Genomic DNA, 23,803 nt, shown 5'->3' on the forward strand with positions numbered 1-23,803 from the left:
GAGGAAGTGGGAAGGATAGGGGAAAGGAGTCCCCGAGGCGCCCCCAGACCCCGACGGCGCGGGCCGCCGCTCGTCCGCGTTGTGGATGAAGTGGCAGCGTGGCCCGTACGGGCAGAAGCCGATGGTGTGGAAGGTGCGGCACAGCTCCGTCTTGTACTTGGGATGCCGCGTGAGGCTGCGCAGCTCGTGGAAGCCGTGCGCGAACTGGCACTTCTCTCCGTACTTGCACGTGCCGTTCTCCTCGAAGGGCCGGCACAGCTCGGTCTTGTAACGCGTGGAGTTGATCTGCGAGCCGCCGCCCTTCTGCTGCTGCAGGTGCAGAAGGTGCTGGCTCCGCTCGCCGTTCTCACTGAACGAGCGGTCCCGGAACTTATTCTCCTTGTTGAGCAGCGCCGTGCTGCCGCCCCCCGACGGCGGCTCCTTGAGGGGCGCATAGGGGCCCGCGCCTCCAGCCGCGGCACCCGGGAACTTGGGCGAGCAGCTACCGGGGCTGGGCGCGGGCTGGGCGAGCGCGTGCAGGTTGCTGGCCGAGTGCCGTCGGAGGAAGCCCGGCGCGAAGGTCGAGCCGGGGGCCGTGGCCACGGGGGTCCCCACTGCCTTCTTGTCCAGCATGGTGTTCAGATTGAGGTTGGCCAGAGACTTCTCTGTCTGCCAAGTGGAGGGGAGCCGGGAAGAGATCAAAATCAGGAGGGGAAGGGAGTTGGGGTGAGCTCTGGAGCAACTTTCCAGCTTTCTGATCTCCCTTCTCTTTTATTCTTCACTTTTTCTGCGGATTTCGAATTAGCCTCCACCCATACAGGCACGCTCCAGAGTGGCAAGCTGGCGCTGGGAGGGGCGGGAGAGCGGAGGACGCCCACCGTGCCGCGCTGGTGCCGACATGTGATCCGCGGCCTGCGCCCGGGAGAGCCAGGCCTCATGCTTTGTTCCCCGCTCTTTCAGACAGTAAGCCACAAGGTGAAGGATGTTGGGGTGATGAAAGAGGCGATGCATTTCTGCTTAGCCGTTCTCTCTTCCCTTCCGCCCTTCCGCCCTCCCTGCTCCTCCCCGCCCACTAGGCGCTAGCACACACTACTGCAAACTCGAGGATTTTTCCCGGCCTGGTAAGTCAAGGAGGGAGGGGTCCCTCTAAGCCGAGGGCAGCAAGCGAAGTCTGGAAGCTCGAAGGGGTTCTGCCCGCCCGCCTCCCTCCCCGCTTCCCCGCCTACCTTGTACAAGAAGTCGAAGTCGTAGAAGGCCGATAGAAGTGTGGTCGACATGTTTCTGGGTCCTGTAAAGGTCGGAGCTGCAGGTAGGGAGGTTGGGAGGAGCCCTCGGGGCGGCGCGGCCGAGCTCGAGCCACGACGAATAACGGGCGAGGGACAGGAAGGGAACGAAAGTTTGCTGGGGGGCGAGGAGAGAGAGCGGGAAGCAGCGTGGATAGGGCAGAGGGTGCCCTGGAGTGCGGAGCGGGGGGAGAAGGAGAGGAAGCGACGAGCGCTCTCGGGCGCTCCGCTGTGCCGGGGAGGAGCCCTCGGGGCGGCGCGGCCGAGCTCGAGCCACGACGAATAACGGGCGAGGGACAGGAAGGGAACGAAAGTTTGCTGGGGGGCGAGGAGAGAGAGCGGGAAGCAGCGTGGATAGGGCAGAGGGTGCCCTGGAGTGCGGAGCGGGGGGAGAAGGAGAGGAAGCGACGAGCGCTCTCGGGCGCTCCGCTGTGCCGCGCCGCCCCCCCGCGCGGAGACTAGGGCGGCGTGGAGAGCAGGGCCCAGTTGGGTGGCGGCGGGGATGGAGCGCTTTCCTCTGCTTCTGGGGCTGCGGTGTTGGAAAGCCCCAGCGCGTTCAGCGCAGCCGAGGTTCTGCAACCCTGGACTTGTCTTTCCCCGCCTGATCCTGCCAGGCGGACAGGCTTAGCTTTTATCTCCCACCCTCGGTTTTGTACTGGGCGCGGGAATTGCAAAATGCAAGCATATCGCAACCGTCCGCGTTGCTGGGATGGTTGGCAAAGGGTGATCCGAATGGACTCAGGGCTGGGGCTCCGGCCGCGCTGCACGTGGAGGCGCGGTGGGGGCGGGGCGGCCACGCGGGCGGCAGTCTCCCCGGAGGAGTCCGGGCCGTGTCTCCGCCCACCTCCCCCGCCCAGGCTCGGTAAACAGGGCTCCAGCGCCGGGCCCTGCCGGGCAGGGCCGAGAGTCTGAGGACAAGGCGCTGGCTTTGCTAATCACATCACAAGACCTTGAGCCCGAGCCAAAGGCGCGGAGTGGCCCGGGGCGTCCGGGGCTGGGGAGCCGACCAGGAGGACGGGAGGAAAGCGGGGAGATTTGTGCAGGCATGGGGGTGACTTACTTCACCCTTTACGTTTGACTATCGGCCGGACTTTTCCAATCCTCCTGGGGTTCGGGTGCAGCTGCCGGCCAAGGCTTCCCGCCTAGCGCAGCCGTGCCCTATTTTACCCTCTAGGCCCCTGGCCGTGGGGGTGTGTGTGGGGAAATGAGCCCTTACCGCTATCGGTGCTGACTGCAGAATCCCGCTGAGGCGGCCCGGAACGCTCGCGGGGCGCGGGGCGCGGGGGTGGTGGTGGTGGCGGCGGCGGCTTCAGTTGCCTATCATTCTCACACCTTAACAGCTTGCCCTGGGCAACTTTGCTAACTTGCGCCCTGCTCGCGTTTGGGGACAGGGAAGACACCCCCACTTAGCGCCCAGTAAGGCTAAAGCTGCAGACAGCCCCTCTCTGGAGTCTGGTCCTAGGCATTTTTCGCTCCGAGTCATTACTGCCTGCCAAAAAGCTGGAAATGGGCCCAAGTTTTCACCCAGCTGGCAGCGCAGGCCGCCAAAGCGGAAAACACCAAGACCTGCCAGGGAAGGAAGCTTGATCCATACGGCCTTCCCATTCGAATTTTGCTGTCTGCTTGCACTCAGCCCATTTGGGGCTCGTTCCCTCTGTCTGGTAACCTGGAAGGACATCGCTCAGGGAACAGCTAGCTGCCTTGGAGGACAGCGTGCACTTCTCACTGCTGTATTCCCCTACTGCCCAGGGCAGGGCTGGGAGGACTTCAGGGTCGGCAATGTTGGGCTAGAGTTCAGGCCCTGCCCCGGACAAGTCATGTGACCTGGAGCAGATCACATAATGTCTGTGGTACCTGGGTTTCCTTACTTGTAAAAATAGAGAATAACATTCTTGTTTTACTCATCCCACACCTTTCTCAAGGTGCAAATGAGATACCAGGAAGGTGTAGTACAGAGCCAGGGGCCACACAATCTTGGACGCTACAGCTTGAAGCTAAGAGTAGCTAGTGACCCTCAGGAAAAATGACTATTTCACTCTTCCACCCAGCTTGCTCTGGCCCCTAGACAGGGCTGGGCAGCTGTGGCTAACACAGCTGTTTTACTTGTTGATGTGACCCCAAACACGAGAGCTTGAGGCCCTGAGGGGACTGACTTTGAGGTTTCCCTGAAGAATGCATTAGGAAAGTGTGAAGAGGGCGTTTCCTAATAGCCAGTGCTATTAGGTTAGTAGCAAGATTTTAGATACAAAACCGGTAGAAACATCTGTTTTTCCTGCCCTCCTGGACTAGCCACAGCCAGCGAAGATCAAAATCAGGCAATCCCCAGTCAACAGTCACAGAACACCCACTTTGTAGACTCGGTAGAAGGATCCCCGAGAGAACATGTAAACATGTTCTGGTACATGCTTTGGGACACAGTAGGGACATAGTATCTGCTAGTGTAAAATACTTTCATGTAACTGCTTTATGTGAGGAAAAGGGGAACACTGGCCTTTTCCAGTGTGCTGAGCTTTGTTTGCCCCTGTTCAGAATTAGTCTCTGTGGTTATCACCACGTTACACACCAATCCCTAACTTCATCCTTGCTAGAAGAACACAGACATGTTAGGCTGGCAACTTTCCATCAGGTGTGGGCTACACATATGCCTGACTAAGTACTTAATTCAGGATCACAAAAACCACATTTGGGGCTGAAAGGTTGCAGAACCATCCAGGGAATTTCTGTTCTCTTTAGGATGAAACTTTGGACACTGATTTAACTTCTCTCCTCCATCTTCCCACAGATCTTTTTCTATATGTCCAGCATGGCCATATTTTAGTATTAAGTCATTGTCTCTCAGAAAGACAAATTTGAAATTTCAGCTTTTCTACAGTAGGAAATGCCATATCAAATTCTCTCCTCTCTAACTTCTGCCTTCACATCTTCAAACAAAATAACTTCAGTGACTATTCACCTGTGAAGCATTTAAAATATTTACATATTCTACAAGTTTACTGTAAGTCCTTTTCAGATGACTAGGATAAAAAATGTGGATGATTACAACCCATTCAAGCTATGAATTTCAAGGTAGCTATGGGTAACACCTTGAGTGTACAGTATAAATTAAAAATAGTGTCACTTAACTACAAGACTAGAAGCAAAACATATACAAGAATGCCACCTGCTGGCTGTCTAGGGAAGAGGGCTGGGCTGGGTTTGGAAATGGCAGAAAGTTTCTAGATTAAATCACTGAAACGTATAAATGTATTTAATGGCATCTTAAGAATCTTCTTACTGTCACCAAGCACATGATGTTAAAGCACATGCATAAAATGAATAATATCTGTCTCTCCTTTCTCCAGGTTCCTTCTAACAGCTAAGAGACTGTGCTTCACGGGTGGCGAAATCATTCGTAGCATTACCATGTATTTTTGAGGGAGGGAGATAAGAGCAACTCTCAGTGGTGCTTTTAATATTAGGATGGAATGTGTAGGCCACTGAAGGACTTACACATACAGACAATAAAAATAAATTATTTGCACGAGGTTGATCCTTCTTTAATTCTCCCAGGATCCAACATTTGGAATATATTTCTGCTTTACTAAAATGAAATTTAAAAATCTGACTAAATGGGTGTCTGCCAACTAATCTAGCCCCTCCACATAGCTAGTAAAAAAAATAGGGGATATGTGTGTTACAATCTATTTTTGTGTAGTCAAGTTACAGAAAATGCTGGGCAGAAAGGGTAACTCAGGCCTGCAGGTGGCCTGCACCTGGGGATGGAGTAATTATTCAACATGGTAGCCTCACTTCCTACAGTAGCTGCAATAAACCCTGCTGCCTTGAATGAATGAACTGTAGAAAAATCCCTCTGTAGGAAGTAACAGGAGCCGAGACTCACAGAAGGAGAGGCACAAGGGAGAAAAAAATCTGAATTTATGTTTGATGTGTTCCTTGCAGATTTAGTGGAGTAACAGCCCACTTCTCCACTCCCCACCCCACCAACCTTTCTTTAACAAGTTGCTTCAATTCTTGGGAGAGTTAAGTGACTTGTTTCTGCAGGAGAGTCTGAGATGCTGAGAACAGGGGAGCTGCTTCTTCTTTTCCCTCAAGAAAGTTCAGCAGCCTCAAGCAAGCTGACGTCCTTTCCTCTTGAATGCGCAGTCTTGTGAACTGCACTGTCTTCAGAAACTCAGCAGCGGGTGGAAGCTCTCTGAAGAGCTGAGAGAGGAGATGTTGCTGTTCTGACACGGTCCTCTGCAGGTGACCTAGCCTCTCAGAGCTAGGAGGACGCCAGCCTGACTTGCAGAGAAGATGCAGGACTTGCCTATAGAGGTGTTTCAGGAAGGTCAGGGTCTCTGCCCAAAAGCTGACTTCTGATTTTTCAAACAGGTAGTCATCTTCTCCCTGCACCAAAGGAAAAGGCCTGAAATCAGCCTTCAGGATGCTGACAAGCCCCAGGCTGAGGCCTGCTCCCTCTGCCACTTGACACAAGGCCCACTTCCGCCTGTCAGCACCAGACAGCCTTGAAGGTCACTTTCTATTTTCACTCTTTGCACTTCTCCATCAGAGAGGAATTTCCCCCCAGACTCACATGACCTTTGATAAAGATGTACTTGTAGCTCAAAGCCAAGATATCTTGAGGGCCTGATGTTGAAAAGGGGACCTTGAGAAGAGAAGTGGGCCCTAGACCTTAAGGTGAATCCAGAAATCAGAGGGGAAGGAGGAAGGGAAATCTCAGCAGTGGACCAAAAAGCAAAGAATCACCAAACACCAGACACTGACCTCTGAGCATAGGACCCGATTTCTACCGCCCTGTGGATTTTCAAGGTCATTTTATCATCAGCTCTTTATCACATCTCTGTATTTGCTGTAAATAGGCTGCTTTTTGAACTCTTGGCTTGCAGGGAATGCCAAGACAGCCAGCTGAGTCAGATACTGGTGGCTATGGGTTTCTGTTCTCAGGATGCTTTTGTTTTATGTCTTGGTCTTCAGTTTCCCTATCTGTGTCTGCTCCCCCTGGAGGTGAATAATTTTCTCCAAGCAGTGAGCTTCCCGGAAGGACTCTCATCTCTGGAAATGCTTTACCCTCAGATCTAACTGTAACTGCAAGGCCAACTAACAGGCATTCTTCATAATTACACTCTTTCTTGCTTTTGTCTTGTTTTTTGAACCAGGGATCAAACTGGGGTCCTTGCGCTTGCGAGGCAGGCAGTGGAACCACTGAACTAAATCCCTGGCCCTGTCTTTGGATTTTTGAGACAGGTCTTGCTATGTAGTTCAGGCTGGCCTTGAACTCACTATGTATCCCGGCTTGCCTCCAGCTTGTGGAGATCCTCCTGTTTCAGTCTCCCAAGCTGGGATCACACTCTTGATATCCAAGGAGCTCTTTCAAAGCACCTTCCCCCATGACCTGAAGGCTTGCCCCTGGAGCCCCCAAAAGTGAGCATGAGAGTTTCCCCAGTGCCCATGGCAGAGCCCAGCAGGCAGCTCTTCAGACAAGAACTTCCAGAAGCATGCTTCCAGCAGCTGCACTCAGCCAGTAAGCACTGTAGCATCCTGGCTGCCTCTCTGTGCCCTAACTCCCTGGATTACCTGATGTGCACTCTCCACATAGCCCACAGGGTCATCGCCTTCTCCCAACAGCCATTCCAGCAGGATGGGCAATCCAGGGTCCAGCTGGTCCCACTGCTGGAGCAGATCACACAGGATAGCCAAGGCTAGGGCCACAGCAATGGAGGCATCCACTTGGCAGAAGGCGAATTCTGCAGACAGGAGAGGGGCAAACAATGAATACACTCTTTAGGGGGAAATTTCTGCCACCAGGTGGGCAGGAGAGCAGGTGGAACGGCTCACTGAAGGCTATGAATACTCTTCTGTGTCCTGCTGTCTACACTGCTAGAATGAGTTGTAGGCCTGAGCCCCACCCCACCACTGCCTCCCCAGAGTGAGCAATAGCAGCTCCACCTGTGGGACTACAGTTCTCTCTTTAGTGTAACTGGAAGAGGACCCCCCGCCCTGCAGCATCTCTTTCACAGCCCTCCACAAGGTCTGGATCTGCTGGTTTCTTTCTGGGTACACACATGTCCCATCTCTGTCATCTTGGAGCAGGGCAGCATACTTTTCCTCGACAGACCACAGAGTACTTAATTCAAACTGTGTAGGCCCTAAGTCCCTGTCACAACTTGTAAACTCTGCTGACAGCAGCCATAGACAGTATGTAAACAAAATGGTTGTGGCTATGTTCCAAAAGATCTTTATGGATATTGAAACCCGAACTTCATGGATCACAAAACACCACTGATCTTTTTCAACCACTGAAAAATGCAAGCACCACTTGTAGCTCATGGCCGTCCAGAAGCAGAGGTGGGTTGGATTTTGCTCATACTTTGCTGTCCTCTGTCTTGAATGAATTGGCTTTTATAGACCCTTGACATCCTGGCTGCCTGAGGGTGGGTGGAGGAAAGGAAAGCGGGGTATAGAAAGAGGAAGTGGGGTGCCTTGGAGAAACCACTGCTTGCTACACTGTTTGGCCTTAGACAGTCCTAGATATGGAGCGGTACGGGGTTCAGGGTGTTAACACTTCTGTCAACAGCTCTGCCCCTCCCACCCCAATCTGCAGAAGACATGGAACTCAGGACTTAATCCCCACTCTGACAGTCCCTCCTGCACCAATGCTTGCCTTTCCTTGATGTTCTTCATTCAAGCCTCAGCGCCCCCAAATCCACATTGCCAGCCTCCGTGTGCAGACCAGTCCCTGACCACCTGTCCCTGACTGGACTTGCTCGGCACACAAGAAGGAGGCTGAGAATCTGGATCGGAGGGCTCAGTTCTCCAGGGTGCTGAGTTCGGCTTCCCTGGGTGGGCCCTGCTGAGGCCTAGCAGATATCAGCCCTGAACAAGTCATCACCAATCCTTTCAGCATCTATGGTCTTTTGTTTTTGTTTTTTCGGTGCTGGGAATTGAGCCCTTGGCTAGGCAAGACTTCTACCCCTGAACTACAGCCCTAACCCCCAACATCTGTGGGTTGGGTATCCCCACCCCTACCTTGGGCTCAGACAGGCTGACCTGCTTGTGGATGTCACAGGACTCCATGTGGCTATAAAGGGATCAGAATCTGCAGCAAGCTTCATGGTGCATATGAGGCACAGACTTGGAGAATCTGCATCAGTGTTCCAGAGATTTGGATTTTTATGGTGAGGCAGACGGGACTGGTGGCCTGCCAGCAGGGTTTGGATTTCTTAGAGGCCACAGAGCAGTTAAAATAACAAATCTCACCATCCTCAGAGCTCTGTAATGTCCCTATTCTTGGTGCTGCAGCATGGAAATGAGATTTAAACCGGGGAACAGAAAAGTAAGAAAAGGAGGAGCGGGTGAAGGGACATTTGGCTGCATCTCTAAGCCACATATTGGTCAGGCCTTTCCCTGTAATACAGCCTCTGTTTCTACCACCGCCTGGCTTGTCTATGTAGTTCTTAACTGTCTGAGAATCTACCTGGCTTCTTTCAAACTCAAAAAGAATTGAAAACAACTCGGAAACAGCCCATTTGCCCATCAGTTGGAAACTGGATAAAGAAGATGTGGTTTTCCTATCAAATCGAATACTACTCAGCCACAAAGAATGAGCCATTCATAGGAAAATGGATACATATTGAGGATATACTCCTAAGTGAAATAAGTTACACATGTGTAAATACTGAATAGTTTCTCTGGTGTGAAAGACTATAATAGTACTCAAGATCCTAATGGGATAATTAACAATGTGAAATAGGAAGAAAAGGGCTAAAGGTGTCAGGAAAGTGGGAAGGGTAGGGGAATAAGGGAAAAGAAAAAAAATGTGAGAAAATGAAAAAAATGGAATTAAAGTATTTGTAAATGGGGAGGGGAGGAGGGGGTGAAGGGAGGGCAGGGACGAGGGGAAAAAATGAGAACCAAGACCTGTCATGTAGAGGTACAAGATCCCAGTAATGAATGTAACTGTACTGTATACCTAAAATGTACCAATAAACTCAATAAAAAAAAAAAAGAATTGAAAACAGAGTGAAACATGGTGGCACATGCCTGGAATCCCCTCACTCTGGGAGGCTGAGGCAGGAAGACTGTAAGCTAGAGCCCAGCCTGTCAATCTCAAAAAAAAAGAGAAGAGAAGGAAGAAAAGAAAAGAGAAGAAAAGACTGGGGATACAGCTCAGCGAAAAGGCCCTGGGTTCAATCCCTGGCACCAAAAACAACAACAACAACAAAAAACCCCACAGAGCAGATGGTCAAAGCACACTGTTTATAGCTATAGATATCATGAAACTTTCCCCTTTATCCCACATGATTTAATCTGAACACTAATGTAGACACTAGCACAAAGAGGGCATTCAATAAACACCCACTGGTATTACTAGTAAAATAATGCCTTGCTCCTGCTGCATCCACAGTGGCTCCCACCGCCCTTCAGGTAAGGTGCATCCAGTGTCCACGGAGAGGGTGCGAGCAGGTGTGAATCTGAGTCAGAGTCCTGCCCAGTGCACAGACGCCACAGGGAGGCAATGGAGAAACCTGCTCTGCACCCACAGGGGTGAGAGGGTCTGATTACTGTTATCACTTAGAATTAAAAAACAAAAACCAGTACACCCCCCAGCTGGGAGCAATGTGCTAAAAAAGGGTTCTCAGCTGTAAACCCTTAGTATTGAGGGACCAGCAGCAAGCAAGCTGATTTTAAGAACCTTCCAGAAAAATCTACCCTCTAATTCACACCTTCCTACTCCTCTCCGTTCTGTGTGTGTGTGTGTGTGTGTGTGTGTGTGTGTGTACACTGAAGATCAAATCAAAGGCGTCATGCTTCCTAGGAAGAGCTCTACTATTGAGCTACCTTCCCAGCCTCCTTTTTCAGTCTTCTTAAAGGCAAGAAGGATGCTCCTTGGGGAAAAAAATGCTTCACCCACCAGCAAAATCAGAGATGTAGCTTAAGCAACTCTAGCTGGGTCCACAGAGAACACGGGGTGGCTGGGATGCCACCAGGAAAGCCAGGCTGCCCCACAGACCGCACTCGACAGGACAGCCTCTCTTTGCACTATTTTGCCACCACTTGTGCCTCAGAAGGGGCAGAAGTGTGCTGGGATGATAGGCAGCAGGGGAGAGCTGGGAGTGGAAGCAGTCAGACACCAAGGCCACAAGATGTGAGGGAAGAGGGATTGTGGGTGGTAGATTGGTGGGATTTAGATCTGCTCGCAGGGCCACTGCAGCCTGCACACTCCCTCACTTACCCCCTCGCCCTGAGCAGAGGCAGCTCAGCCAGGACACCTCGATCTCTGATCTCTGCCGCCAGGGCCTGTGCAGGGAGGCTGGGCAGCAGCGAGAGGGATTTTTCACTGATGCATGCGGGCTGGCCAGGCCACCAAGGAAACATGAGAGCAAGTGGCCAAGCAACAGGCGTATTTAAGAATCTCCTGTGTATCCAGAATAGCCATGACAATCTTGAAAACAACACAAAACAAATTTGGGGACTCATTTCCTGAATGCAAAACTTATCTCAAAGCAGTGTAGGTTTTTTGTGTGAATGTTTTACAGTGCTCCAGCATACCATGCACACACACTACTGAAAAGCTACATCCCAGCCCGACAATGTGCAGCCTGAGGGCTGATGCAGACCAACAGGAGAGAGGAGATGGGCCTACAGATTGGTGCTGGGGACTGAACCAAGGGCCTCCCACTTAGCAAGTGCTCTGAACTACACTCCCAGCCCTCAACTAAGTTTTGACAAGGGTGCCAAAACAATGGGTAGGTGTCTTTTTAATCAGTTGTTGGGACATGCAGATAGACATGTACAAATAATGAAGCTGGATTCCTACTGAGCATCATACATAAGAATTAACTCAATATATCAAACTCCTAAAAGTAAGACTTAAACCTGTTAGACTTACAAGAGAAAAACAGGAATACATCTGAATGAACCTGGATTGGGCAACTGTTTCTTAGATGTGACACCAAGAACACAAGCAACCAAAGAAAAATTTGGACTTCAACACAACTGAAAACATTTGTTTCAGAGAATAAGCTTTTTTTTTTTTTAGTTCTTTTTTGGAGATAGGGTCTCGCCATGTAGGCTGGCCTTGAATTCACTATGTAGCGCAGGCTGACCTTGAACTCACAGCAAGCCTCCTGCCTCAGCCTCTCAAGTGCTGGGATTACAAGTGTGTGCTACCATGTGTGGCTTTGTGCTTCAGAGAACAGCATCAAGGTACCAGGACAACTCACAGAAGAGGAGAGAATATTTGCAAATTTTCTATCTGATAAGAAACCTATCTAGAATACATAAAGCACCTTAAAACTTAATAACAAGCCCAACTGCCAGGTGTGATAGTGCACACCTGTAATCCCAGCACTTGGGAGGCTGAGGCAGGAGGATTGCTGTGAGTTTGAGCAGAGAACAGCATCAAGGTACCAGGACAACTCACAGAAGAGGAGAGAATATTTGCAAATTTTCTATCTGATAAGAAACCTATCTAGAATACATAAAGCACCTTAAAACTTAATAACAAGCCCAACTGCCAGGTGTGATAGTGCACACCTGTAATCCCAGCACTTGGGAGGCTGAGGCAGGAGGATTGCTGTGAGTTTGAGACCAGCCTGGACTACATAGTTCCAGGTCAGTCTCAACTACATAGTGAGACCCTGTCTCAAAAAAAGCCCCCAAAACAAAAACAAGCCCAATAAATGTACAAAGGATATAACTAAACACTTCTCTAGAAAAGATATATAAATGACCAACAAACTTTAGCATTATTAGCCATCAGAAAAATGGGAATTCAGGGCCGGGGATTTAGCTCAGTGGTTCTGCCGCCTGCCTTGCAAGCACAAGGTCCTGAGTTTGATCCTCCGTAACAAACCAACCAGGAAAATGGGAATTCAACCAAAGATGTATCACTTCAGACCCACTAGGGTGACTATCATAAAAAAAAAAAAAAAAGTGAAGCTTGGCCAAGGTGTGGGGAAATTGGAGCCCTCACAGTTTGCTGGCAGGAATGTCAATAATGTAGCTGCTTTTAAAAAGTCTAAAAATATTAAGCCATATGACCCAACAATTCCTGCTATACCCAAGAGAGAGAGAAAAAAGTATATATCCACACAAAAACTTGCACATGAACAAAGTAGTTTTGATCATAATAGCCCAAATGTGGAAACAACCAAAATGTCCATCAACTGATGAATGGATAAAAGTTTGGGATGTCTATACAGTGGAAAAGTACTCAGCCATAAAAAGGGTTGAGGAGGCTGGTAGTCCAGGTAGGAAGGTAAGACAAGAGAGGAAAAACATCAGGTGTTCAGTGGAGCTGCTGAGGGAATAACATTATAGCCCAGACTCCTCCTCCCACAGGTGACAGAGTTAAGGCAAGAAGAAATAACCCCAGGACCTCCCAGAGTGCTCTGAGTGGTGGGGCTGCTGCTATACTCATCCCAGGGGGATAAACATTCAAGTCATTTGGAATCATACTGGAATACAGCAGATCAGCAGTAAGAACTGCTTAATCCAATGCCTTCCATCCTTGTAAACGGATAACCCGCTTGGACTACAGAGGACAGAAGCGAACCAGAGGCTTCAGGGCTCATGCAGTGGGACTTCTTACTACTGCTCAGCCACACCTAGGCTCCTGCCAGAGCAGATGCCTGGCTGTCAGAAACAGTATCTAGCTGACACTCCTTTATTGCTTTTCCCATCTCCATGAAGCGGTGCACTGGGGGCAGGTCCCAGCATCCCCTGCCCCCGGCAAAGGAAGTGAAGTGGTCATTAACTTCTAGGCAGGCAGATAGCTAAGGCATACACTTTTTTTGGGGGGGGCAGTATCAGGGGGTCGAACTTGGGACATAGCAGGCAGCAGAACCACTGAGCTAAATCCCTGGCCCTAAGCCATACACTTTGAGGTAAATTTGAACTGTACTGATTAAAATGAAAGTACCAATGTGGACTGTTTCCATATTGTCCATCAACTGCTAAATGGGTAAATAAAATGTATGTCGGGGCCAGGTTTTCGCTCAGTGGTGCCACCGTCTGCTATGCAAGTGCAAGGCCCCGAGTTCAATCCCTGGTACCAAAAAAAAAAGCGAATGTCCACATTTTCCCATGTCTGGAAACTATTCTGGATGGTGGATTAACAGTCCACAGTCTGGTTCTAAAGAATCATGGGGAGATGCCTCCCAGGTAGAAGGCACTAGTGGAGGCTCCTTCCCAGTCCTGAGGTCAAGTCAGCACAGTAAGTGCGGAGCCGTGCTGGGCTGAGCTCTGCTTCTAGCTGCAGAGAACCTTGTTTCAGGCACTGGTGGGACATCCCTTGGCTTTAGGAGGCAGAGCACAGTGCTGGGTGACCCTGCCAGGTAGCCAGCTCTCCATCTACTCAACACTCAATTCTATCACACCAGGCTTTTCCCTACTCACAAGTATTCACCGAGCACCTGCCGGGGGAGAGGGCTATGAGAAGCAGGAGGTAAATCCCAGTCCTGTCTCAGAGAGTCAGCAGTTGAGTTGGGGGTCAAGCCTAGGAAGTGTCAGGAAACAGCCCAGGATGGTTCATGACAGAGACCAACTGTATCATCAGTAGTAAGAATGAAAGCACAGAAAAGGGGAAAAAAAATGTGGGTAGTGAGAGGAAGGAGAGCTTCATGGAGAGGAAGTTTGTCTGGCCGAGGGATGAGAGGCCCAGCACAGCCAGGACCAGAGTTTGAGCAGCAGGGAGGCTGGACCTCCCAGGGAAGAGGAGGGTCTGGGGGAGGCGGGAGGGCAGAGAGCAGGGGGCCTACCCATGCAGAGGTAGTGTCTGACTGAACCTGTGTAGTGGTGTGCCTTTGTATCTTTCCCTAAGTGAAACACTTTGAGAATCCTGTAGGCGGTTTCCAGACAATCTTATTATTTCTGATCTACTCCATGGACTTCACTTCCTCCCAGCAAAGCAAGTGCCTGTATTTTATTTGTTTGATATTGGGGACTGACCCAGGGCCTTGCTGATGCCAGGTACGTACTCTACCACAGAGCTACATCCCCAGCCCTAGAGCCTGTATCCTAGTGAGTCCTGAGAAATGAGTATGGGGTGAAGCTTGATTCATCCACTGCTCTGTCATTTAGCTCTTAGAGGGATGTTGGAAGCCTGAGCACCCACCCACCAGAGGTGGCCTTCCCTGCAGGCCACAGTGAGCCAGCCCACTTCACAGCCGCATCATCAGCACCACTGGTTCAATTGTTACCATCAGACAGCCCCCCGATGACCCCTACTGGAGACAAATGGCCCAGAGAAGGTCAGTGTCCTAGGAATAGTGGTGGCTGCGGGTGTCCTTCTGGCTTCCAAGAAGCCAGCAGGAAGGTTGGGTGGTAGAACGTGGGTGTTTGCGGTTATTTGTCTCTGTTCTTTATCTGAATATTTAGAAAATTTCATCAAAGAAGAACCACATGTACTGGTGCTCAAGGGCAGACCTAGCCCCAGCACGTGCTGTGGGTGTCTGCTGCCCTGGGACTTTTGCCCATGCTTTTACTGCCCCATCTGTGGCTCAGCCGTGGGATTAGGTCTCCAGGGAACTCAGACTTCACCTGGCCCATGTGGACCTTTCCCTTCCTCCCTTGTTTTTCAAACCCAGTATTAAAAATAAAGGACACCGTTTTCCTCTCTTCCTCTCACGTACTATATGTATAGTATCAAAACCTCAGTGAATATATTCACTGCAAATATATACTAAAAAATAATTTAAAACCTAAAACTACATGTTAATAAAAATTTAAACAAAAAATATCCAACCAAACATACATAGCTGAGGAGCTAAGGCCCTGAGGAACCCATGAGAAGCCTCTTGAGAGGGTCAAAGGCATTGTTTTATCTTCACACTTTGGTATAGCTCACATGGTTTTTCCAAAATTAGGAAATATTTATTTATTTACTGTGGTACTATGGATCAAATCCAGGAGTACTCTACCACCGAGCTACAACCCCAGCCCTTTTTACATTTTTTATAATTGTGAGGCAGGGTCTTGCTAAGTTGGCCAGGCTACTCTTGAACTTTGGATCCTCCTGCCTCAGCCTCCCAAGTCAATTATGAGTGGCAACCTCAACAGGCTAGGAAATTTCTTATTAAAAATCTACATTTATAGCATCCTTTGAAAATCCTGAAAAATGCAGTCTGACGCCTCTAGATCTGACTGGGGCAGAGCAGTGGCCACCTCCTACAGAAGGTAGACATTCATCCAGTCTGGGACACCCTGGGGCCACCTCACCACTGACAGGTGAGCTCCCTTGCCTGGCCCTGTGGATACTGAGTACTGAGGAGGGCAACAGGCCCTGCACCAGCTCTGTACCCTGACCCTGAGGCCCTTCACCATCTCCCTCCAGGTCTCTTGGCTCTGGTTACTCAGCCCCTCCCCATCTGGCATACCTCCTTCATCCTTTTTGGGGGTGGGTACTGGGATTGAACCTAGGTCCTCGTGTATGCGAGGCAAGTGGTCTGCCACTCAACTGTACCCCCAGCCCTTTCTTCCTCCTAATTTAGGCCTATCTGTCCCTCGGGATCTGGCTCAGGGCTATGCGCTGAGATTTCTCCAGCCCTTGCTGATCTTTCTCACCCTTCTCTGCACAGTGCTCCAGGTGTCTGAGGATGGTGAAGGAGGTCACTCTGTGCCCGGTCCCCATGGCTGCCCTTTCCCAGGACTGTCCAGCCGCTTACTACAGAACTGTATGGAGCAGTTTACTTGTGTTGAGTGTTTCTCTAATGGGAAAACATCTAGGTGTTGAGAATCGGATCACAGGGATAGAAAGAACTGTTGTTGCTGTTTCACATTCAGGGTTGTTGAAGTTTAGAGAAGTAATTCATTGGATTGTACAGGGCCAGATACAAAGTGAGGTTTGTCTGCCTCCAGAGCCTATCTTCTTTGCGAAGTTCTAGGTGGGTGGGTGGGTGGATGGGGGACTACTGTGTTTTCCCTTTGCTTCAGACCATTCTCTGCCCTTCTGTGCCCTGCTCAGCACCTCAGGATGCTGACCTCTGTGCCTGCATTCCCAGATTTCCTTGGTACCAGGCTTTCAACTGGACTCACCTCCTGGGCAGGGACACTGGAGTGGAGGTAGGGAGGGAGATTAGGGGATTCCTTTCCTCACCAAGGTTTCCTCACAAGCAGTGGCTACAGCCCTAGCCAGGCACTGCTGGGCAGCCCTCCTGCCTGCTCCAGCTCTTCCCAAGCTCTGGGTGCTCGTGGCTGCTACTGTTCGTGTCCCTAGGGGCCTCAGCATCGTTGCTGCTTGCCTTCATCTAGAGATGATGTTGCTCCCCAGGGGATGTCTGTCAATAACTGGAGACATTTTTGGCACGAAGAGGAGGAGGTGGTGCTACTGGCACGTACCTGAGGCGAAGTTTGCTGCTCAACCTCCAGTGATGAACAGGACAGCCCCCAGTGCCAGCGTCTTAGACCTACCACGATCTTGCACAACAGTCCTTGTGAACAGCCCTTTCCTACAGGTCTCATCCAGGGAGCGGTCTAGCAGGTAGACAGACAACATTCTCAGTGCTGTCCAGGGCAAGAGGCTGGGCCTTCACTAGGGACAGATGCTAAGGAGCTCATCACGTGTCTCCCTTTTCCTAGAGGTGACCTCCTCCTCACCCTTTCCTACCAGCCCTCCAGGCAGAGTGCAGGCAGCAGGCATGGAGGAGACCAGCTTGCCTCAGAGCGCATTCTGTCCAGAGGTGGGGATGCATCTCCAGGTCTGAAGGGAGGAGACAAAACATCATCACTGGGAATTTTAAAAACACTCGGGGGGGACCTTTCAAATATTAAAAGCGTTCTTTTTCTTCATTTTGTAGCTATTTCCAAATGGAACAAATGGCCTAGGGTTCCCAAAAGTTCCCACAGGCCTAGCTCCCAAAGAACTTGATCTGAACAGACGGGTGGGGTAGCAGGACCCGTGTGGCTGCCCCAAAATCCAGTTTTCTTGGTGAGGTGTCATGAAGCCAGAATTCCCCTGGCAAATACTTTGCTTTAAATTTAAAGATTATTGTGAAAGCATCTTTTAAAGCTTAATAACTAATTTTTAAAATGTGGGCCCACTTGAAATCACTAGATAAACACCCTTTTCCCCGATTCTAAAAATGGACACAGCTAATATGAATGAAAATAAATATGTACTTCAGATGAGGTCAAAGTGTGCACTTGTTATTCAGGAGGGCCGTATTTCACTGAAAAAGGATTGATAAATTAAATTACAGCCAGCTAATAGTACACTCAGCTAAAGGCTCATAAAAACACTTCCATTTTTTCATTTCTAGCCACACTAATGAATAAGGAGCAGATCCAGAGAAACATCACCCTCAAGCAACAAGGCTGTGCAGAAGCCCTGGTTATTATGCCTGGGAGCTGGGCAGGGTGGCCAGCTGCCTCTGCACCCCCCAGGGGGTTTCTGCCAGACCAGATTTGGGGTGCGATGACCTGTCCTGTTTCTTGTGGTTGCCTCCTGAGCACACACGTGGGCTTCATCTGGCTGTCCCACTGAAGGGTGACGTGGCTGTCATGGAGCTCTGGTGAGGAATGAGCCCAGTCCATTCCAGACCATCTGCCCCTGCACTTGGCGTTCCTAAGTTTGGCAGATTCCTGTGGCCTCAGCTGTGTCAGGCCTTCCTGGACAAGGTGCAAAGTCAGCCTCTACAGGAGCCCTGCCTGCCTCTCCAGAGCCTGCTCCTTGGCAACTTACCCTGGTGAGCCTCCCAAGGGTTCCACCCTAGCAGCTCTTGGGATGTAAACAGTCCGTGTTCTTGTCTCCACACAGTGTGCACCCCAAGGCACTCCCCTTGAAGAGGTGATCTTACTCTTGCACTAAGTCAACAAGGACAGACAGTCTAATGCCTGCATGACTTGGGAAGGAGATTCCTCAGCCTGGGCACAGTTCCTCAGCTCTGCACATACATTCTGTCTTCCTCTGATCAGAGACCTTGAAATATCACTATGGTTCTTTCCTTGAAGTCACTTAAGTTTTCTTGCATTTATTTCAAACTGGAACTTCTTTCTCTTACAGAGAAAGTTCTCAGCCTACCAGCGTAAGACTGACAGGCTCTTCTTTCTCGGTGAAGTTTCTCTGACCTCAGGGTCACCTGCCTGGACTCCCACTCCTACTCTCCATCCTCTGAGCTTATTCTAGGCTGGAGAGGGAGACAGGAAGAAACCAAATTCCTGATTCACTCCAACAAAACTGTACTGAGCATGAGGTGCTATTCCACAGCCCAGGTCAGGCCTGAGCACACAGCACAGGGCTCAAGAGCAGGGCTGCTGGGCCTGGAGGATGGGGATACAGAGGCCAGTGGGTGTAGATGGTCCTGAAGTGTAACTGAGGACTAGGAATTTAAGTCAGAAAAATTCAGGAAGACAATGTTTGTTCTCCCGAGGACTTCAATATTATTATGTCCTAATGTAATACAGAATCTACACAGTTCCCTTATAGGTATCTCCCCACCTCACCCCCAGGCTATGTACTGTAGAATAAACACACTCCATGGTCACAGATGAGCAAATCAAGGTAGTCATGTGTCACTTAATGATATGGGTCATTTTGGTTGGCTGATTTCATTGTGCGAACATCAGTGGCCTTACACAAACTAAGATGGCTATGACATCACTAGGTGATATGATCTGTGGTCTGTTGACTGAAACATTGTTATCCATTTTAAACTCAAAAATGATTTTAATGTCTGTAAGTAGTGCTCAAAATGTTAAGTGCTTACAAGTGCAAATTTTCTAGCAATTTTCTTTTTTTTTTCTTTTTTTGGGGATGGGACCTCGGGTCTGCCCATGTTACACTTCTAACTCCAGAAACTTTCTGTCTTGAAACTGAGTTGACTCCCAGGCCTCTGCAGGCACAGAATTCTGTCTGTCCACTGTGATCCAGTCCCGAGAGCCACCCAGGAAGGGTGCGACAAACAAAAACCTCTTTCTTTTTTTTTGGTAGTGGGGATTGAACTCAGGACCTTGCATTTGCGAGGCAGGCAGCTGAACCACTGAGCTAAATCCCTGGCCCCAAAAACTTCTCTTTCAAGAACAAGTTACAAGGGCTGGAGATTCAGCTCAGTGGTGCCACCTCCTGCTTTGCAAGCACAAGGTCCTGAGTTCGACTCCCAGTACCAAAAAAAGGAACAAGTTACATCCAGACATGGTGGTATACACCTGTAATCCCAGAACATGGGAGGCTGAGGCCAGCCTGGGCTATAAAGTGATTTCAAGGCCAGCCTGAGCTACACAGTGGGACGCTGTCTCAAGTAACCAAACTAGACCAGAGCAGACCAGACCAATCAAACAAAAAAGCTATGGAGGAGTTGATGATTGAGAGGCTGGAGGGAGGCAGTGAGGCACTGGGTTTCCAGCCAATTAAATGGGAAGAAAGATCTAACTGCCACACAACAGTTTACAAGCAGATCTATGTCCACCATGTCCACTGAGCTGAAATGCTCCTGCTGTCAGCTTGGGGTGGATGGGGGAGGGACTCTGGGATGAAGCAAGTTATTTTTGACCTTTTGAATGTTACTAGTAAAAAATAGCACATGATAAAATTCATCCTAACTGAAGTCATTTTGTTAGTAACATTGAAAACTTCAAATAACAACACCTAGGGAAATTTGTGACTTGGAAATAAACACACAAAAGTAACTCTGACAATGTCTAAAACTGGGCATGCTAGGGGCCAGGGATTTGGCTCAGTGGTTCCGCTGCCTGTGTTGCAAGCACAAGGATCCAAGTTCGATCCCCGGTACCAAAATGAAAACCAAAATAAACAAAAAACCCCCAAAACTGGGCATGCTAAAACTCACTAAGAATTTTCACTAACAGGGCTGGGGATTTAGCTCAGTGGCTTCACCGCCTGCCTCGCAAACACAAGGTCCTGAGTTAGATCCCCGGTACAAAAAAAAAAAATTACTGACAAAAACAAAAAACGTAGCCAGGCACTTGAGCAGGAGGATCATTGCTGCGAGTTGGAGGCTGGCCTGGACCACATACTAGTGAGTTTAAGGCCAGATTAAAATACATAAAAAAAGAAAAGATGGGGTGGGGGGGGAGAAAGAAAAAAACCCATAAAACAACAAAAAAATTTGTCTTAATAAATTACATATGGAGCTGGGGATGGGATTGTAGCTCAGAGGCAGAAAGCTTGCCTACCTTGTGTAAAGCTTTAGGTTTCATCCCTATCAGTGGGGGAAAAAAATTACTCATAAAAGAACTGCTACCTAAGAAAATAAAGGAGAATAGGATAAATGATTTAATTACCCTCTACGGAAAACTGACCAAGGAATTAAGCTGGCCTGATGGAGTTACACTGGAAAATAGTTTTTTGAGGAAAAATATTGATGTTAGATAATTCAGATTAAAGGTTTGTATTTTCTTAAGTGACAAAGTCCTCCAGGTCAAACACGCTGACTTCATCCTGAAACGTCAGTGGCCTGAAGGAAGGGAAGCAGGCAACCCCCACACATTCAGTGCTCACTCAGGTGGAAGTGTGGCTCCTGCCCGTCCCAGCACGTGGCCTGTGTCTTGGCGGTGTGTGCAGGGTGCAGGGCTCTGGGGCTCTCCACGAACTCTCCAAAGCCCTCACCTCTGCTGCTTCCCGATCTGCCCCTTCTCAGTGGCATCTCATCCTCTGCCCTCACCCTGCCTCGGTCTGCAGTCACAGCACCTCACCCTATCCCTGCTCCATCCCCACCGACACTGCCTGGGCTCATCCTCCTGGACTCCCAGCTGTCCTCCACCCTGTGGTAAGGAGCCTTGCTGGAACACCTCTGACCTGATCAGCCTCAGTTTAAAAGGCCTCACTCCACCATAGTCCAAGGCCCGACTAGCATGAAAGTCTAAGCTCTGCCAGTTCCCTGGCCTCTTGCTCTCTGGTGTCACTCCCGCCTCAGTGGAGTGGCTGTGCCATCCATGGGTGTCTAGGGTTACATCTTTCTTCGTCCTGGGCCTCTGAGCCCTCTCTTGCTAAGTCTGAGTCTTCCCTTGCCTTAGTTGGATCTTTTCTAGTGGCCCTGAATCGTTTTCATCCCCCAGTTCTTGCCTACTCCATCTAGATTGTCTTTCCTCTGATTACCAGCATATCTTTGGTGACCTTATTCATTTACCAAAACACTCTTAAATCTTCAACCATATTCTTTCAGCTTCTTTCATGATCTAGCAGAATGAGAGCGAGGTGTAAACTCTGTGTCTTGAATGACACATGTCTGCTCTGCCTTGTCATAGCAAACCTAGGGGCAATGTCCATCAAGAAAGACCTTAAGTTCCTCATAAGGTAAGCAGAGAATTACCACAATACCTACAATTCCACTCCTAGGTACATACCCAAAAGGACTGGTGCCCAAAGCAGAACTTGTATGTGAATGTTCATAACAACACTTTACAACAACAAAAGGCAGAAATGACTCCAATGTCCATCCATCACTGGGTTGAACGGATAAGGAAAATATGTCTGAGAGTGGAGCTCAGTGGGAGGGTACATGCTTAGCATGCATGAAGCCCTGGGTTTGATCTGCAGCATGCACATGCATGCGCACGTACACACACATTCATACACATAGTTACTGGGAAAAATTGCTTTTCTTAATCAAAATTTGTTCTGTTGGGAGAACATTCTTTATGCTTTTCACTTTGTATTTTCTTTTTTAACCGTTTCCATGTTTCTCCTCCTCCTAGCAGAAGCCATCACGCTCCAGCTATGCCTTCTTTCTCCATCTCTGGCTTGGACAGACAGCATACTCCTGCCGCCACTTCCGGATACTCCTTCCTTTGAAGTCCCTCCTTACCACTCCATAGTCCCCCCGCAACCCCCGTACCAGGAATTGAACTCAAGACCTTGCAACTTCCAGGCAGGTGTGGTGCCACTGAGCTACATCCCTGGCCCGACCCATACTTGTTAATCTGAGCTACAGAGCTGGCCTTTCACAAGACTCGGAGTCACCCCCACCCCACTGGTGACTTCAGCATCCATAAAGATGTTCCTGCCAGGGTTTGGTTTCACCATTCATTGACCTCCTCAACTCCAACACTCTTCACCTCCAATTTTACCTTACCCTCAACAATAACTAATGACATCTGAGAACTTTTTCTATGTTTTCATGTCACTTAGGAATGAACATCCTCAGCATCACTGGTAATATTTATTGAGTACTCATTTGTGAGGTACTACTGTAAGTGTTTCACATGTATTTTTTTGTTTGTTTGTTGTTTGAGACAGGGTCTCACTATGTAGTTGAGACTGACCTGGAACTCACTATGTAGCCCAGGCTGGTCTCAAACTCACAGTGATCCTCCTGCTAGGATTACAGTGTGCACCACCACGCCCGGCAAAATGAATGATCAGATATTTTATTTTTCTTTCTTTTTTTTGGTACTGGGGATTGAACTCGGGACCTTGTTCTTGCAAGGCAGGCAGTGCCACTACTGAGCTAAACCCCCATCCTTACACATGTATTAGAGAACTGTAAAAGGTTTTATAGCCAGATATGGTGGTGCATGCCTGGAATCCCAGTGCTCTGAGGCCAGGGGACTGACTGCAAGTTCAAGCCCAGCCTGGTCAATTCAGAGATATCATGTTTCAAAAACAAAACAAAAAACAAAAAACAAAAAGCAAACGCTGGGGATATAGTATGATACAAAGCTCTGAGTTCAATTCTCAGTACCACACACACACAAAGTAAGTTTCAACCCAAGTAGACTTGGGATTTAAAAACCACACTGGCTACAATGGGTGTTCAAAAAATATGATGAATGTTTAAAATAAAAAAAAACACCTTAGCACAGTAAAAGACACTGCTGTGAACAATGAGATAAATGTAATAAGGGGAAGTATTTTGACTCCTCTGAGAATTAATGACAATCTGTCTGTTAGTGCAATTTTTTTTTTTTTCCTACTGGGTATTGAGCTTTGCACCTTGTGCTTGTGAGGCAATCATAAAGTAAACATTCACTGTATTTTATGGTCATCCCATGTTAATTAAATACCTATGGCAATTTCTGTCAAATAAAAACATTCTGCTGTGTCCTTTTCCACCTTAATCACCAGATTTGGCACAATGAGACTTCTGGTTCTTTTCTAAAAGTCAAAATGACCATGAAAGGTTACTGTTTTATTTCATCTCTCTCTCTTTTTTTTTTTTTTTGGTACCGGGAATCCAACTTGGGACCTTGTGCTTGCAAGGTAGGCAGCAGAACCAAAAATCCCCGGCCCAAAAGGTTACTGTTTTGAATTGATTCAGGACATCAAAGCAGCCATGAACTATCAACTAAAGACACAGAACTCCCAGAACTGCCTCAGAAAGCGGCCAGGATGATGGGATAAGCATGACTGAAGCAGGGGGAGTAGCTCACAAGGGATTCAGAGCAATGTGTCTTTTATTGTAACAAATGTTTTAAATTTAAACATGCACTGTATATTTTCATCACATCTTGTTTATGCTACAGCTCCTATACCATATGGCCCTTCTATATTCTTTTCTTGGTACCTGGGATTGAACTCAGGACCTTACATTTGCCAGGCAGGCACTGTGCCACTGAGCTAAATCCCTGGTCTCCTTTCTATATAT

General features: G+C 48.9%; 3 protein-coding genes across 3 annotated transcripts in view; 1 reads left to right on the forward strand and 2 right to left on the reverse strand.

Annotated features, from left to right (window-relative positions):
- LOC104860384 overlaps nt 1-18,035 on the forward strand; it is a 46,068-nt gene extending 28,033 nt beyond the window's left edge. Inside the window, exons 3-9 of the mRNA XM_033763835.1 lie at nt 14,346-14,515; nt 15,360-15,491; nt 15,842-15,937; nt 16,265-16,325; nt 16,480-16,743; nt 16,842-16,942; nt 17,522-18,035. Coding sequence (XP_033619726.1) covers nt 14,482-14,515; nt 15,360-15,491; nt 15,842-15,937; nt 16,265-16,325; nt 16,480-16,743; nt 16,842-16,942; nt 17,522-17,745 — 912 coding nt within the window. The 5' untranslated portion in view covers nt 14,346-14,481 and the 3' untranslated portion in view covers nt 17,746-18,035. The remainder of the gene's footprint in view (nt 1-14,345; nt 14,516-15,359; nt 15,492-15,841; nt 15,938-16,264; nt 16,326-16,479; nt 16,744-16,841; nt 16,943-17,521) is intronic.
- Nucleotides 25-1,495, reverse strand: Zfp36l2 (ZFP36 ring finger protein like 2; the record flags this gene model as incomplete). The annotated part of the gene is made up of 2 exons (XM_033762261.1): nt 1,206-1,495; nt 25-648 (listed from the first exon to the last, which is right to left on the reverse strand). Coding segments are annotated over exons 1-2 (675 nt in total), but the record flags the coding sequence as incomplete, so codon positions are not given.
- Nucleotides 4,574-23,803, reverse strand: part of Thada (THADA armadillo repeat containing) — a 316,151-nt gene continuing 296,921 nt past the window's right edge. The window contains exons 37-38 of the mRNA XM_033763829.1: nt 6,837-7,006; nt 4,574-5,648 (exon numbers count right to left, since the gene is read on the reverse strand). Coding sequence (XP_033619720.1) covers nt 5,283-5,648; nt 6,837-7,006 — 536 coding nt within the window. The 3' untranslated portion in view covers nt 4,574-5,282. The remainder of the gene's footprint in view (nt 5,649-6,836; nt 7,007-23,803) is intronic.

The sequence above is a fragment of the Fukomys damarensis genome, unplaced genomic scaffold (genome assembly GCF_012274545.1).
Source record: "Fukomys damarensis isolate Sample0158 unplaced genomic scaffold, DMR_v1.0_HiC HiC_scaffold_2, whole genome shotgun sequence".
Classification (NCBI taxonomy): Eukaryota; Metazoa; Chordata; class Mammalia; order Rodentia; family Bathyergidae; genus Fukomys; species Fukomys damarensis.